The 15619-nt window shown below is 41.5% G+C and overlaps 1 protein-coding gene across 5 annotated transcripts in view; it reads right to left on the bottom strand.

Moving 5' to 3' along the window:
* rhbdl3 (rhomboid, veinlet-like 3 (Drosophila)) overlaps positions 1-15619 on the bottom strand; it is a 66179-nt gene that overhangs the window by 19997 nt on the left and 30563 nt on the right. For 3 of the 5 annotated variants that reach the window (XM_030432279.1, XM_030432294.1, XM_030432285.1), the window contains 3 exons: positions 8086-8244; positions 1632-1856; positions 500-648 (listed from right to left, as the gene is read on the bottom strand). In XM_030432279.1, the coding sequence (XP_030288139.1) occupies positions 500-648; positions 1632-1856; positions 8086-8244 (533 nt within the window). Of the gene's footprint in view, positions 1-499; positions 649-1631; positions 1857-8085; positions 8245-10610; positions 10672-10958; positions 11230-15619 lie in introns of those variants that run through there. The other 2 variants (XM_030432302.1, XM_030432312.1) reach the window with 2 other exon arrangements.

Genomic DNA, 15619 nt, shown 5'->3' with positions numbered 1-15619 from the left:
ATTACGCCAATAATTTAATAATAGTAATTGCTTTTTCACGATCTAACTTTAGGTGTCCCACATGATTATTTGTCTCTTGTTTGTTTTGTCGATTCATGAACCGCATCTAAGACTCATTATTAGCAACTCACGATGCCTCATTTGCTCATCACCTCTTGCTTATCTGCATTTGTCCTTCACGACTGAGGAGGATTTAATTGCCCTCAGTTGTTGTCTTTCAGTGAAAGTTAATTTGACGGTGAGTTTTTGTTAATGACATTGTTATGTGACAAGCTCTGACTAAGACGATTTTTTAAAATGCCAGAACACCCAAACCACCTAAGGCATCACAGCTATTCAAAGCCTCTGGCTCACAGGACTGACGTGAGTAAAATGTGGAGGAGGAGTTCAGGTAATGCAAAATGTGTCATTGAGGCATTTCCAGCATCCGAATGCGTAATTGTATCCAGTGTAGCCTCATGCTCATGATTAGAAATCCAATAGCAAGATGTAAACTCACCCAGTGTGCATGAAGATGTAGCTGAGGTACCTCCAGGACTGGGCTCGGAGCTGGGGGTGATAAGGTAAGGGGCTCTTTAGGAAGGACGGGCTGGACACCTGCAGGACTAAGCGGTCCAGCTGGCAGCCGTAGTACATGAACACAGCTACCTAGGAGAGCAAATACAGAATAAGTGGTTTCAGGTATAATTGCTTTATTTTACACATCAGTGAAATGATGCTCAGCATCATAAATCAAAGCAAATTGCTCGGGTAATGAGATGAACATTGAGCACAAACTTTAAACTTGATTTCTTTACTCATCCTCAAAGTTATCAGGCGAATTACATGAACTCTGAAAGAAGAAAAACTGAACAATCAATAGACTATTATTAACTTTCTAAGAGCAGATGAGAGTAATTTGTCTTATCTCAACATAGATAATGATATCGGACCCAAGTTACTCTACCAAACCTCACACGTAAAACTTAATTCATGCACTCGTAAGAATCACCATTGCTACAGAGCATTGCAGTCTAACAAAATCAGATTTTTTTGTTACTTCTATTATTACATATTTAACGGTGTTCGGTTCTGTTGCACATCCTTGAGGCCTTATAAAAGTGCTGAGAGTAAGGTTTGTCAAAGTAGCATCGTAGTGTAAATTTTGATTAATTAATTATAGACGAGAAAGATAAGAAATGCATTAATAATCGTTGAAGCCATAAAGACTGATCATGCAATCGTCCACAGTATCTTTATAAACAGAATTGATGACATTTTCCTTGAGGTCCCACTTAAACAGAGGTTATGACACAGACTAAGTCTGCATGTTGTACATTAATAAATCCTAAAGCATGTAATAGATCAGATTGTTCTCACATGACAGTCCTAGTTGAAAGTTTTTCCATCCTCATAAAATAAAGGCCTGCATTGTTTCCATCAATATCTAAATCAGCTAGATTCCTCTTCTTTCCTTACTTTGGCTGTTTTTTATACTGCACTACAACCTGCTGCACTTGTTGCAAATGTTCACACTGTCGTCTGCCTGCTCAGAATCATCAAAACATGTTTCCATACTGCTGTAAGTAGTCAAAACCTCCACAGTGTACCGCAAGAGACACAGAGTGGTCTGACACTCCCAAACTATTTACCTCAGCAATGGTGATAGCCAGGATGAGCCAGGGAGGGGGACAGTAGGTGTAGCTGTCAAAGTACCACTTGCGGTCGACCTCGCGGGGCAGCGTCTCATAGGCGACGTGTCGGACCAGCCGCTGGGACAGCCCCAAGCCTACCTCATCTCTGAGACTACAGCCTTTCAGCTGCCTGCTGCCCTGCAGAATGGCCCTCCGGAAACTGTTGGAGCGCTTGTTACTCATCTGGAGAAGAGGAGCGAGGAGGTGAGGAAAGTGAGGAAGGGGAAGAAGGGAAAATAGAGTGTTGAGAGATACTTCAGGGAATTTTACTGCTTTATCATCACTGATGCAGCAGGTTCTGATATTAACGACCATTGTGTTTACCTGCTAAATAGTTGTTTAATTTAACATGTGAACGCTTCAACGTAAATCATTTTGTAGTGAACTACTTGGGCCTCAACACACACCGGGTACAGGCCACACACACACCAATCCATCTCAATCCGGTAGACTTAAAGACCCCTCCCACCTTGTCATTGCAACTGCATGCCTGTATCATCACCCAGCAACCACCAAATAGTTTCTCTACATCCTTCCTGTCTATAAAGAGTTACTGGTAATTTCCAAACATTTATGCAGCCTGTGGTGTTTGTTAACATGAAACTCTATGCATACTGTCAAAACTTTTTCACTTCACTTTATTTATTTCCTATATTTTTGAAATACACAAAATATCAATAAATGACAAAATAGAACGTGAATCAACACGTTTAATGTAAAATAACATGAAGAAACTGTAAACACAAAATGTCAATATCTTTAAAAAAGTTTATAGTACAATCAACATTTCACATATAATTAAAAAAAAAAAACCTTTTTCACTAACTTCCTTTTTAAACTATTAAAAATAAAATCATAAGACAAAACAAACTAAAAACAGACCTCTTCCACCTGATTATTTGCACTGAACTGGTAATTTCATGTCTCTATGTGAAAATATCATTAATTGAACATTCAAACGCCAGAAAATAAACTTCATCTAATTAAAGGTTAAAAACTCTATTTTAGTCACGAAAAAATTACTGTGCTTTACAAGATGGTTATTTTATTTTACAATGTTTTTTAGCGTCCCCTACTGCCAGATTATAAAGTTTGTTTCTATATAGTTGACTGTATATAATTATGTACACAAACTGATGACATACCTTGCTCAATATGTTGATATGTTCTATTCTACTGTTATATTGCTGAACTATACTATAGTAGGTAGGTAGTTGACAGTACAATAAAGCATAACATAATATATTATTTTATACTATTAATACCTGTTGACTTATTGTATTCTGTGTCAAATTGATCTTTCAGCTCTATATTAATACAAACACTAGTACAGTGACTGTTAACACAGACTCACTGACTCTGCTGCTATTAATCACAGAACCGTCACTTTATTTTGTAATTTTTGTCTCCAGATACTCTTCTATTCTATTCTTTCTCTAGATAAATACAGCCCTGATTATTCAATTTTCACTTTCCCCACTGATCTGTCCGTCCTCACTGAGGGTTAATCGTATTCTATATTTGTTTATTTTCTATGGGCGGGGATCTCACATGATGTTCATCATTCAGAACCTTTCAGTGAGGGAAGATCCTGTCAGTCAGTATCATTTTTTTAAACCTGACAAAATGATTTTTCTGCTCTCATTTCAAAAGCACTGTCATCTTTTTCTTTTTTTTGATTTAGTGCCGTCGTTTTCATCTCACAGGTGTCACATTTTTCAAACAGTGGCCTTCTCCTATTGAATTTCTTCACACGCTCAGAGAGTGAAGTCGAAAAACACACATGCGCAGGTTTTTTTACTGAACGTTCATCCGCAAGCTTGACACACATCATGTGTTGTGAGTGAATGTGAGGAATGTTTTCGCGATTATTCATGGCCCTTCAGTGGACCATGAGGGTGACATCAGTTGTAGTTCAACCTGTGACTGAGTGACAGAAACATGTCCTTGACTTTTAGATGAAGAAATAATGATGGCACGTTCATTCACTCCTCACCACAAAGCAACACTCAACAGAGATTATAACGAAGCCAGATTCAGAATTCAGAAATTCGTCCTCAAGAGTTAACTCAGCTGTGTTCCTAAATCACTGCTGTCTCCGAGCTTTGTGCCCTTTATTACACTGGCTGTGTCCTTTTTAAGATTCACCAAGACGACGCAACGACTCACTTCTCCCCCACAGTCTTATTACCTCTCTCTCCTTCGGCCAGTCTGTCTCCCCCCTTTCTCTCCTTCTCACTCTGCTCTGTTTATGTCACTCTCCATAACTCTCAGTTCTACTCCCGTGTTTGTGTCTCCAGGATTGCAGATGTGTCACTTAGTGCACGTTATTTTAAGGCAATCAGGGCAAGCGACATGGTTTTCTAATTGGCTGTTGGTGATAAAAGTAAAAGGAAAGGTGGATGGATATAACTACTGCAACCTCAAAAGCTACTCCAGAGTGTTGCCTGTGTTTTTAAGCTATGAGTGATGTTTATTCAAGCACAAAAACAGACCAATCAGGGAAAGAAGGAAAATTTTTCGCTCAAAGATAGGGGACATACTCATCTGTGAACGACTTGCAAACAATGGTTGGTATCATAATTCACTTCAAACATAGCAAGGAGGGAATACCGATAAGAACACAGATTAAGAAAACCTGAATATTAATGAAATCTCTGTATGAACAGTCGGCCGATTAAATGCGCCGTTTAATGAGACTTTTGGTGTCCCTGCATGTATCACCATTCAGAGATAAACTTCAGGAAAAGCCAATTATTTCGGCCTTGGTGTTGGGCACAGAGAGCTGTGGGAAAATGATTACAGGTTACCATGGCCACTTCCAGACCGCACACACCCGCACACACACACACACACACGGACACACACACACACAAACATGGACTTCCCCCAGGCAACCCTGCTCCATAAAGACAGTCAATTCTTCGTGTGAAGTGACTGCAATTCCTTTCCTCTTTGTACGACACAAAAGAAAGAATGACGTTCTGTCTGTTTACCCACCGGCGAGAGGAGTGGGGGGGTGAAGGGGATAAATAGGTGCTCAGTCAGCGAGAGACAATTTCACAGTTTGATCAGTGGAAACGCAGTCAGAGAAGAGGGACGGTGAGAGGGACTGATGGAAGAAGGAGGTATAGTGAAGGCTGGTAAAGCCAGGAGGAGCAGAAGTCTATCTTTAACCACAGAAATACACTACGTAGTGAAAGCCCTGAGCACTACACCCATATGTCATTGCTGAAAATCTCATTCCAAATCCATGGTCATTATCCTGCTGCTCTAACCGGCCCGATTCTTCACAGAAGCTTTCCACAACAACAACAACAGCAACCAGCCCTGTGTTAAAATCGGATGGGGCTGCGTGTACAAGACCTGTTGTTTCAGACACCAGTGAGAAGCTGAAACAGATGCAACAAGTCCAGTTTTAGTAATAGGTCCATGAGTTACAATCATTTTGTCTTTTGTCACAACAATCAGCAGGTAAACATTAGACATACTGCTATCTACACGACAAATTTTGTATATGGCCTGTATATAAAACTAAAGAGCTAGCCCAAACCATAAAAACCAGGAGATGCATCCACATAAAGTCAAAGTACGGAGTGTATCTCAAGCAAAATAAAACTGGATCTCCACAAACAACCCGTAACAGGACATCTATGGGTGCATCTGCAGGAACCTGCACAAATCCATCATGATCATTCCAACAATTTCAACCCACCGGGGGGGAAAACAAAGCGGTTCAACCTCTTCTGTAGATATTTTAGGAAGTATAAACTTATTACTGAGTCCGTTTCTACCCAGGACAGTTGCAGCGTGATGTATTAGAGAGAGATGGATGGAGAGAAAGAAGAAGGAGAAAGGCACCGATAAGAAAGAAGCAGTGGGGAAAAGGCCGACAGCTTATGACGCACAGGCAGAGAGGCGGAGGGAGAAGGTAGAGAGTGAGAGAAGACGGGCGGAGGAAGAGGTTAAGAGAGGGAGATAACTGTGATTTGAACGCTGACTGTGACGGAGCAATGAGCAGGCAATTACTGACAATCACATTGATGGAAGAGCTGCGGTGCAAAAGGAGAGATGGTGCGACAAATAAACCCACACAGTTTGTCTCTGTCTGTCCTCCTCTAATTATATGCTTCACTTTATTTCTTTTTTCTTCCTTTTGTGAAAGCAGAAGGGTTGTAGAGACAGAAATGGACCAGCCAGCCAATTAACTTGCTGGAAGAATTATGACTCTTGAGTTCCTTTTAACCCGTTGATCTTTATCTCACACACCATTAATGGCTACGCTTGGAAAGTCCATCGAGTTGTGTTTACATACCTGACATTCTCTTCGATACTCGTATCACACAAAAGTGTGGGTTCACATGTACAGAAAACTTTATAAAACACCATCAACCTTGAATAACTGGCTCCTGACGTTTACTTTGAGAGCCTGAACTTCAGTATAACCTTTAACTAAAAGTAGTGTTCATTGTAGGGTTCTTTTTTTGACAATCATTTTCATTCTGTTGAATTTTCTATTTATTTATTCACTCGCTGGTTTGAAATAGAAAAAGGAACAAGTTACAAATGGCTACAACACTTTCAATGAGCTCAAGGTAATGTCTTCAAATCGCCTGGTTTGTCCAACAAACTCTTGAAAAAGCCGACAATGTTCACGGTGATTTTAAAAAGTGAAAAGCAGCACATCCTCACATTTCAGAGGCTTCTTTGGTGTTACTACTCCCTGACTGCACCAATTAAATGAAGATCATAGAAGCTGTCAGCGCACTTTCTGCTGATCGACAGATTAATCAAATAGTCTTCTCTGCACATTGTCATGAATATGTGTCACTTTGTGTGTTATTAAATGTATAATTATCTTAGTCTAGAGTAGGGATAGACCGATTATTGGTCTGGCTGATTATCAGGGTTGATATTCACATCGGTCAACGCTGGAAAATCTGAATCTGCCAAGTAGTCAGCTACTAAAGTTATCAATTGGCCTAAATGTAGTGGAGTGGAAGTAGCAGTGAAAAAAAGACTTTCATTTTTACTTGGGGTATGTTATATTGCTTGAAAATATCAATTATTAGTCTCCTCAATTTCTAATAAGTGGTATTGGTATCAGCCCTGAAAAAACAATATTGCTAACTTCATGTCCATTTGGCTGTTAGTGACCCCCTCCCTCCTCTACGTCACCACCTGAGCAACACATATAGAGCTACTTAACACTTATTTAAGACAGAAAAGCAGCTGAAGCAAGCAAATGTTTGGCATTTATTCTTGACAGATGAATGACTCATCAATTAATGTAATCTAAACCAATTGTTTGAGCACTTATTCATGCATCGCACTGCATATTACCATAATCATGAATACACATCACTCCCTCCCTCCCTGTATTCCCCTCTGTGTTCAGCTCCTGTTGTTCTGCTGCAGCTTCTATGAATGTATTAACCATTGAGAGGGTGAACACAATAGCGACTAAGAAAAGAAAAAAAGTGACTGTACACAAACAGATGCCGGCACCCCATTCCTCTCTGTCCCACTTCCACTCGCATGCCGTGACCCACAGCCTGTCACATGACGTGAATGCACCAACTGGAAAGCAATGGTGAAAAGCCCTTTGACATTTTTCCAGGCTTCCTACAGGCCTCATTCCTCAGCCACTGTATCAGACAATAAACAGCTCTGAGGAACAAGAGAGAAAGGGAGAGATGGACACGCTCACACTCACAGACAACAATGAATTCCCTACAGACACACACACACACACACACACACACACACATACTCCTTCCCACAGCCACCCAGTAGTTATGGTGCACCACACAACTACTCCCACTCCAAGACCACTCCACACTGTCCTAGGTCAGCAGTTCGGCCTCCCGCGGGGAACAACAAACGAGACGGCGGAAAACAGAAAATGAGAAGGTTGTGAGGCAGCGTGCACAGCTGGAGATGCTTGAGTGAGACCTCACACAATCAGCAGCAGGCCAATGGTTTGAAGGTGAAACTGAAAGTGGGGCAAGGTGAGCGCTAAGAGGGGAATTTATCACCAGACTCAGAGTCATTTCCTATTAGGAGGACTCTCCACCTTGTAACTGAGCTATGGCTGTTTGGGGCTGGATATAAAAGTCTGAAGTCCAAATGAAGTCACAAGTCTTAGGCGTCAAAGTCAAAGTTGAGTTGCAAGTCTTTTGTTATTCTGTCCATGTAAATCTGAATTCATCAATGTCTCATGCCTCATTCGACTTAAACCCACACCTCATGTGACATTCACAACCTGCATGTGTGGCAATACTGGATGTATCAACTGGTACTTGAATGTAAATCTGAACAGTAAATCTAAAGACAAATTGCAGGTTGAGAGGTGCCTATCAAGTACTGAATGCTGATGTCAACGAGCCTATAAAATGTTAACACATCTCACCAGGTTGACAAAGTCTTGGTAGCAGATCTTTCCATCGGCGTTGCCGTCGGCGAGGGCCAGTAGGACTTCCAGTTTGTGCGGGTCAAGCTCAGAGCCGTGGGTCGCCAGAAGGTCCCTGAACCTCTCCGTACTGATGAAGCCCGAATTCTCTGGGTCGTACTGCAAATGAACACATGAAGAGGATGCAAAAATGATAACAATGTTACGTAAGCTAACAACTGTAAGAACGTGGAAGTGAACAGAGACAAACACATCTCTGCTTGAAACAGCCCAAAGCTGGCCGCCAGCAGACTACATGCGCAACACATACGCAGAGTATCAAATAAGCAGCTGATGAAAATAAACATGTTATAATTTCATGAGCGGTCAGTATCCACCAGTGCATAATTTTCTGCGCTGCCAAACATCAAATGCTCAAAAACCCACAAGCGGTGGTTTGGTCATAGTTTGAGCGTCTGGTTAAAGAGCCCTAATTGCTCCAAAATGGCCCAACTGTTGAGAGGCGGCAGTAACTCTTAACAGCTTTTGATTTCACTTTGAAATGACACTGAGTGCTGCGTTTAACCACAGGCTGTTCTTTTGTTTTGTTTTTTTCACAGCCAGAACAGAGGAGGCATTCAAATCCATCTGAAAAAACACAAGATATTCCGTCACAACCGAAAAAAGTCTTAAAAAGCCGGAATTCAAAAAGAGCGGGGACTTTCTTGGGAGCTTGAGTGCGAGGTGAGTGCTGCACTTTTCTCCAGCTTTGAGAGGCCTGACATCTCAATCCCACACAATCTTTTCTTTGCTTTGCACTTAGTAGCTCGGTGCCTCGAATCCTAAGCGACAATTTAGGCAGAAACTGTCACCGAATAAACATACATACTGTTTGTGATTCATGTTGTGAACTGTATCCAAGAGCCTTAGAAAGCTGGTAAAGGAGATGCATTGATTGCCCAGAAGTGCGCAAAGACACTTATTATAGTCTATTCTGTTTCTAAGCAGTAGACTGCGAGTAATTCTGCCTGGATTTCCAAAAAAATCCAGCTGCTCTTTTATCCCCTAAAAGAAGCATAGAGGAGAAAAGGGGCAACAGCCGCGCGACAGCATTTGTCTGTTCAACTGACGTCAAACTTGTCTCGAATATAAGACAGTGTTTGATCTGAGGGTTGTTTGTGCCGCCTCTCTGTATAAGTGAAAGTGTGTGTGTGTGTGTGTTTGCATGTCTGCAAATTTAACCAAGTCTGCGTGCATAAACACAGCACATTCATGCATAAAGATGTGACATTCAGACATTATGAGCTGCCTGCCAGATTCCAACACCCCTAAACCAGAAATAGTGACTGCGTGCACATGCATGCGTGTGCATGTGTGTGTGTGTATGTGAGTGTGTGTTTGCCATATGCCAGTGTTGGCAGACGCTGAGTAAAGCCCGGCTGGCAGCAGGTGCTCTGTGCTCCGACAGGGAGAAAAGGTTTTGGCTCTCCCTCCGTGTTGTTTTTCTTCATATCACCTAACAATGATGAGGTTCTTTAAATTTCTGGGCCGTGGAAAAGATACAGCTGCCACTCAACGTCATCTTTGAGATCTAGCTGTGATAATGTACATTCACACATTGGAAAAAAAAGAAAAAATATTTTAAGTAGTGATCTTTCCCAAAATGTGATAACAAGATAATCTCCAATATCGTACTGTGGTAGATAACACTGTGTGTGTTGCAGGCATGCTGATGCAATAGCAGAAACTATTAAATCATAAAATCATAAGAGATATGGCAGAGAATAGGTGGCCAGATTGGATGATAACACACTCAGAAGAGGTGGACGTGCTTCCATTAACACCTCCATCACTCCTGTCACTGGAGCAGACAGTGAGGAAAAACCTTCAGAGTGCAACAAGACACGATGGGAGGAAGGATACAGGGATCATGACGACATCTGTGACACACTGAGAACTTCTAACGTGTTTAATGGAGGGCAACATGTAAGAATCCGCTCAGAAATCTGTGATTTGGCAGATTTTTTTAGTAAAGGTCCTCTTAAAAGTCTTCACAACCAACAGCTTGGATAATAACTGGGTGTTTGCATTGCAGGTATGTGTTCGGACTTATCCTGTTTCATAAAGTAAGAACGAGGAACATATAGTGACCTGAAAAGGAAATAATATTTAGTTGTGGAAGTGAAAGTAAAATTATAAGTTCTAAAATTTGTCATTAAATCATAATAATAATTGATAGATATTATTTCATAGATACACGCGTGGTTAAAACCTGTTACGTGTTAAACCTCTGTCTCTGGTGTAATGAGGTTGCTCACAAATGTGTCACTTGGATATTTGAAAACCCTTGTCTGCAATACTGTTTGCCAATTTACATTTCCTTACAGCTGTCACTTGCATCTATACAAACAGGAGAACGCGGTTTATCTAATGCGGGAGGTGCGACAGTCAGGTGTGATGTGAGTAACAACCTATTTTGGTGCAACCAGACGCAGACACATTCACGTGCATTCTAGTGGGTTTGGATCCGAAGTGTACACGCTTACCGGAAGTGAGTGATTCAGTAACGACAACCGCACTGAACGTGTGCCATCTGCAGCACGGCATCTGACAGAAGAACAAGAGGAGGAGGGAGGTGTAATTTATAAACTAGAGAGTATTCTTACGATGCTTTTCCACAAAAGCAAACAAACAAGAGCTTACAGTCCTTAATATTATCAAAAGGTGCGCTGCTGAATCCAACATACACACTCTTATCCAGTTCCCTATGCATGACACGCCGAATCATCTCTCTCACACACAGGCACACACAGAAATGCAAACACACACACGCGCACACACACACACACTTGATGCATACAAATGTAAACTCTACTTCACAGAAAAGAACCAACCTTCTGCAGGTAATCAGCCAGTTTCTGCCAAGGACATTTTCTCACGATGAAGTAACGTCAGCCAAAGCCTCTCTCACCACTTCACTCACCAGTGTGTGTGAGCGAAACAATATGTTGCGTGTGTGTGTCCTTGTCATATTGTTTGTCCCAGACTGTGCAAGGGTTTTTTTTTCCTAACCAGGACTAAAGGATTACAGTCCAATCCAAGGCCCTCAATACACACCTCCCCCATCTTTTGCTCTCAAACACACACACACACACACACACACTCACACCCCTAAAACCCCAGTCTGCCTCCTCTCACCCTCCTCGCCCCGCCCCCTCACCCTACATTCATGCCCCTCTCCTTCACTCTCTCCTCTCAGCCCTCCTCGATCTCTCTCCTCTCCGGGAAAGCTTCCTCCCACAGAAGAAAAAAAATAAATACTTCAATAAATTTGCCTGTTATCTCTTCCACTGTCACTCCCAGGCGCAGGCAGCCATACATTATTTTCCACACATGCTCAAACACTCTCTCAGTCGTCTCTGCGACACCGCAGGCTTCATAGTTGAGTGAGCACTCTCTGAAGTCAACAGGCTGACTGCTGGGGGTGGAGCACAAGACGGACATGCACACACTCAACAATGGGGCCTCCGATGGTAATTTCATGCAAGGTTTACCCAGTCCGCTCACTCCAATTAGTGATCATTTCCTTCTGAAAGCCAGAGGTCCATGCAGAGAAGAAGGCACTATGAAGACACTATATGATACAAGAATAAGTCTTCATCAAGGACCAACATGCTCATGATTATGGGAAAATATCAGTGGTGGGGTTGTAACCAACTATCATCTTCATCATCCATTAATCTGACACTTTTCTTTTGCTTTATCATCATACCTTATGATTGAAAAATGTCAATCATAAGTTTGTTTTGTCTGATATTGAGACACTCAGAAAGGTATTCAATGTATTCTAAAAGAAGACTAAGAAAAAAGGAATTTATTTCATTTACAGTTTTTTTTACTTAAAAGCACAATATGTAATTTCAGCCACTAGGCGTCTCTTCATCAAAACAAAACAAAAGACATTTGCAGAGTGTTGTTTCCCGAGAGGTGGGCTCTGGAGGAATAAATACCCAAAGCCACGTCAGCTTCTGCTCTAAGAGATTACTTTTAAACGTTTGGGATCAAAAATTGTCTGGTGTTTATGTCATGTTACTGTAACACTGACTGCTAACTGGAGCTGGAGGGGAAATGTACAAAACAAACAACATTACAGAGAGGAGAGGGGAAAAACAAGAGAGAACTGGAGTCTCTGATGAGTGCTGAATTTAGTAAGAGTTGATTGAAATTAACTAATCAATCGCACACCCTCAATGTGAGCAGAAGCCTGCAATTTTACAGCTAATGCACAGTAAAGTAATCTAGCTGTTTGGGGAAAGTATACACTTTCGTGACACACCACAATTTATCCTGCAGTCAGATGTGCTTCACTGTTGATGGACACACCATTAAACAACCACCACTGCTGATGATCTAATGTGACTCAGGCACGAATGTTCACAGCGGGGTAATGTTTTTTAGTATTTGTTCGTGTTACCCTTTAGTCTTGTTTGACTTCCCGAACCTGGACATATTGACAAGAGACCAAATGAAATGCACCATCGGCTGAAGTAAAAATATGGATTTTTCTGAGTTTAGATATGATGGAAAAATTCAAGATTATGTTAGTACACAACTAAACAAAATCTATAACAACATTTGTGTAATTTGTGACATTTTCTTTCGAAAGCTCAGCTCTACTTCTTTATCTGCCTTATTTTATGCAGAGCAAAATTAATACTGCATGAACACATGGATGAGGGGAGGATTGTGGGTAATACAGTAGTTACATATCGTTAAGTATTTAGCTCGTACAGCTGGGAACATTAACCAGACTGTGAATTTGACTGAACTTTCGTCCCCTCACATTTTTCATTTTTTATAACTAGGTTATTGTCTCTGTTCTCTAAGGCTTGTTTTGTAAGCAGCAAAGGGAGCAAATCCCTCAGATTAAAATAGGCATGCACACACACACACACACACACACACACACACGCATACACACACACACACACACACAGACACACACACACACACACACACACACACACACACACACAAACAGATCCTGGTGCGAACATAATACCACAAAACATTCACAGCCAATGAGCTTTCATACTCAGGAAGGCTGGTGTCAGTGCGGAGGAGAAAAACAGCAGAGGGAGGGAGGGGAGCAGGGAGAAACGGAGGACTGGTCTGTGCCGTGGCGAGGGTGGGGGGAGCGAGTGGGGGGCAGGTCGGACACAATGCGAGGCTTTTTGTCATCGGCCTTATTTTCATAACGCTGAATATTAAGGAACCAGAGGGTAGGCTGTCTGTGAGGGTCACGGAGTTTAATTCAAATAAAAGTATTCATGCAAGTTTGCAAAGAAAGCCTGAAGAAATGAGCCAGTCATGGTTAATATAGAATATACTAACGTCTACTCTAACAACCTAAAATTTTATTATATTTAGCCCTCAGGGTGTCAAACTGAGCCATGACAGGACCTTTAAAAGAAGTAAGCAGACATCATATTTTGTGACCTTTAAACCTGTCTTGTTTTATATGCACTGTAAAATATCTGGGAAATACTATCCGAGCTCTTCTCACTCACTCTCACTGCTGTTGTACCTTTCAGTTCTGACAAAAGGTCTATTCAGTCATTTTAAAGGGAAAGTTCACCCAAAAATTAAAATTCAGTCGTTATCTTCTCACCCTCATGCCGTTGTAAAGTCAGGTGAAGTTTTGTTTTCCACAAGACCATTATGGAGCTTCACAACAAAACAAGATTGCAGCATGAAGTAGATGGGGACAAAAAAAACTAATAAACAAAGAAAATAATAAAGCCTGTTAGCAGTAATCCAATTCTTTGGAAGCCCTAAGTACCCAAAATGATTTGAAAAGACGTTATTTACACTCTTGACTTAAAGTCCCCATCTACTTTATTTGTCTACAGCAATGCTGTTTTGCTCTGACATGCTGTTTTTTGCAGAAATGTCTCATGTGATACAAAACTTCTACCTGACTTTCCATCAGCATGGGGTGAGTCCTCTGGTTCACTTCAGGATGTTAATCTTAAGTCATTAACTTGATTTCCCATTAAATCTTTTTAAAAAGTGAGACAAAGAGAAAAGCGTAGCAGGGGGTCTTTTAGGACTTTGTGAGCACCTTCACTGTTGACTCTCAGCCCCGATTGACCTCTGACAATTTCAGTGACCTCTGACCTTCGACCTAGACTGGTACGGGTCACTGTCCAGGAGCTCTGAGCTGCCGATGAGCCGTTGTCTCGGACAGTAAACACAGCATAAATAAAGGAAGGAAGCATGCACCCTGAATGAAGAGACTTAATAAAGAGAAAGAGTGAGTGACTCAATCCTTTCCTGGTCTATGAGCACCGGACTGGTGGTCACTCTCAAATCCTCTTATACACACATCACAAATGCCAAACTTGTGTTAATTAGCTGATGTAATGAATGCTGGCATGTGATAATCATGCAGTGTATACTGGTAAGAACACTGCCGGAGAATCACTTAGCAGTAGGACAACATTTACATGCAGAACTTCCATTGGAGATCAGTGAATACATCAACACATTTCTCCTTTGTATCTGTCCAATATAACTTCTCAAACATAACTATCCTTTTTTGGGTCCAAAGGATGTAATATCTAAATATAGCTACATTGCCAAAGCTAAATTTGTGTCTAATTTATGCTGCATAGGCAGAAAATGGATTCCAAAAAACCTTTGATAACTGCATCATCAGACAGGGCGCACCCTGGGAGCTCTGCGGGAGAACAGCCCACACTGTACCGAGTAATCAAAAATGTTGGCTTTGAATTGGTGTAAAGACTTCTGCTATTAGTCATCCTGTTCCTTCTCTATGTAGTAAAGAAACCGACAGGGCAGGAAACCATATATAATGTCTTCCAATTTTACAAAGGAACATGATACAGCCACACGGGTCCATGCAGTAACAGGCATGAAGCAGTCATTCACCAGCGTAACACGTGTGACCTCTCTCATGGGGATATCAGCAAGTGGGGCTTGTTATGCTACTTCAACAGGTGGAAATACAGTCTGAAAGTATAAAGTCTTACATTTCCATGACAGCAAACTTGTGCTGGTGGACAAGAACATGAAGCAATAAACACACTCCATGGCTGCTGCCTGAGGCGTCACTCTTTTTAATAATAACATCCTTTAGGCTGAGGCTGTGTAGCAGGCATGACCATGGTTAATTGGCATGGCAACACGCATGACGGGACTCACTGAGGGTGTAATAACATGTCACTTCAGCAACAGGCCCTCCAATAGCCCTTGAGTTACTCTGTGGCCATCATGACAGTGATACAGAGTGTCAGAAATAGACGACCTTTAAAAGAGACGTATTCACACTCATTGTCAGGTTAGTAATTTTGTTTTGGGTTACTACTGGAATGGGTTTACATGGGTTTATGCTAAAAAAACATGTTTCTTATGCTGTCCAGCGAAGCAGCACTGTATTTTCCCTCTGTTAGCTCCTGTCTCTTTAAGCCCCCCACCTCCTGAATACACAGTCTCCTCTGATTAGTCAGCTTTCACACGCCTGACCCTGCAC

The sequence above is a fragment of the Sparus aurata genome, chromosome 1 (assembly GCF_900880675.1).
Source record: "Sparus aurata chromosome 1, fSpaAur1.1, whole genome shotgun sequence".
Taxonomy (NCBI): Eukaryota; Metazoa; Chordata; class Actinopteri; order Spariformes; family Sparidae; genus Sparus; species Sparus aurata.
This window is presented reverse-complemented; position numbering and strand designations above follow the sequence as displayed.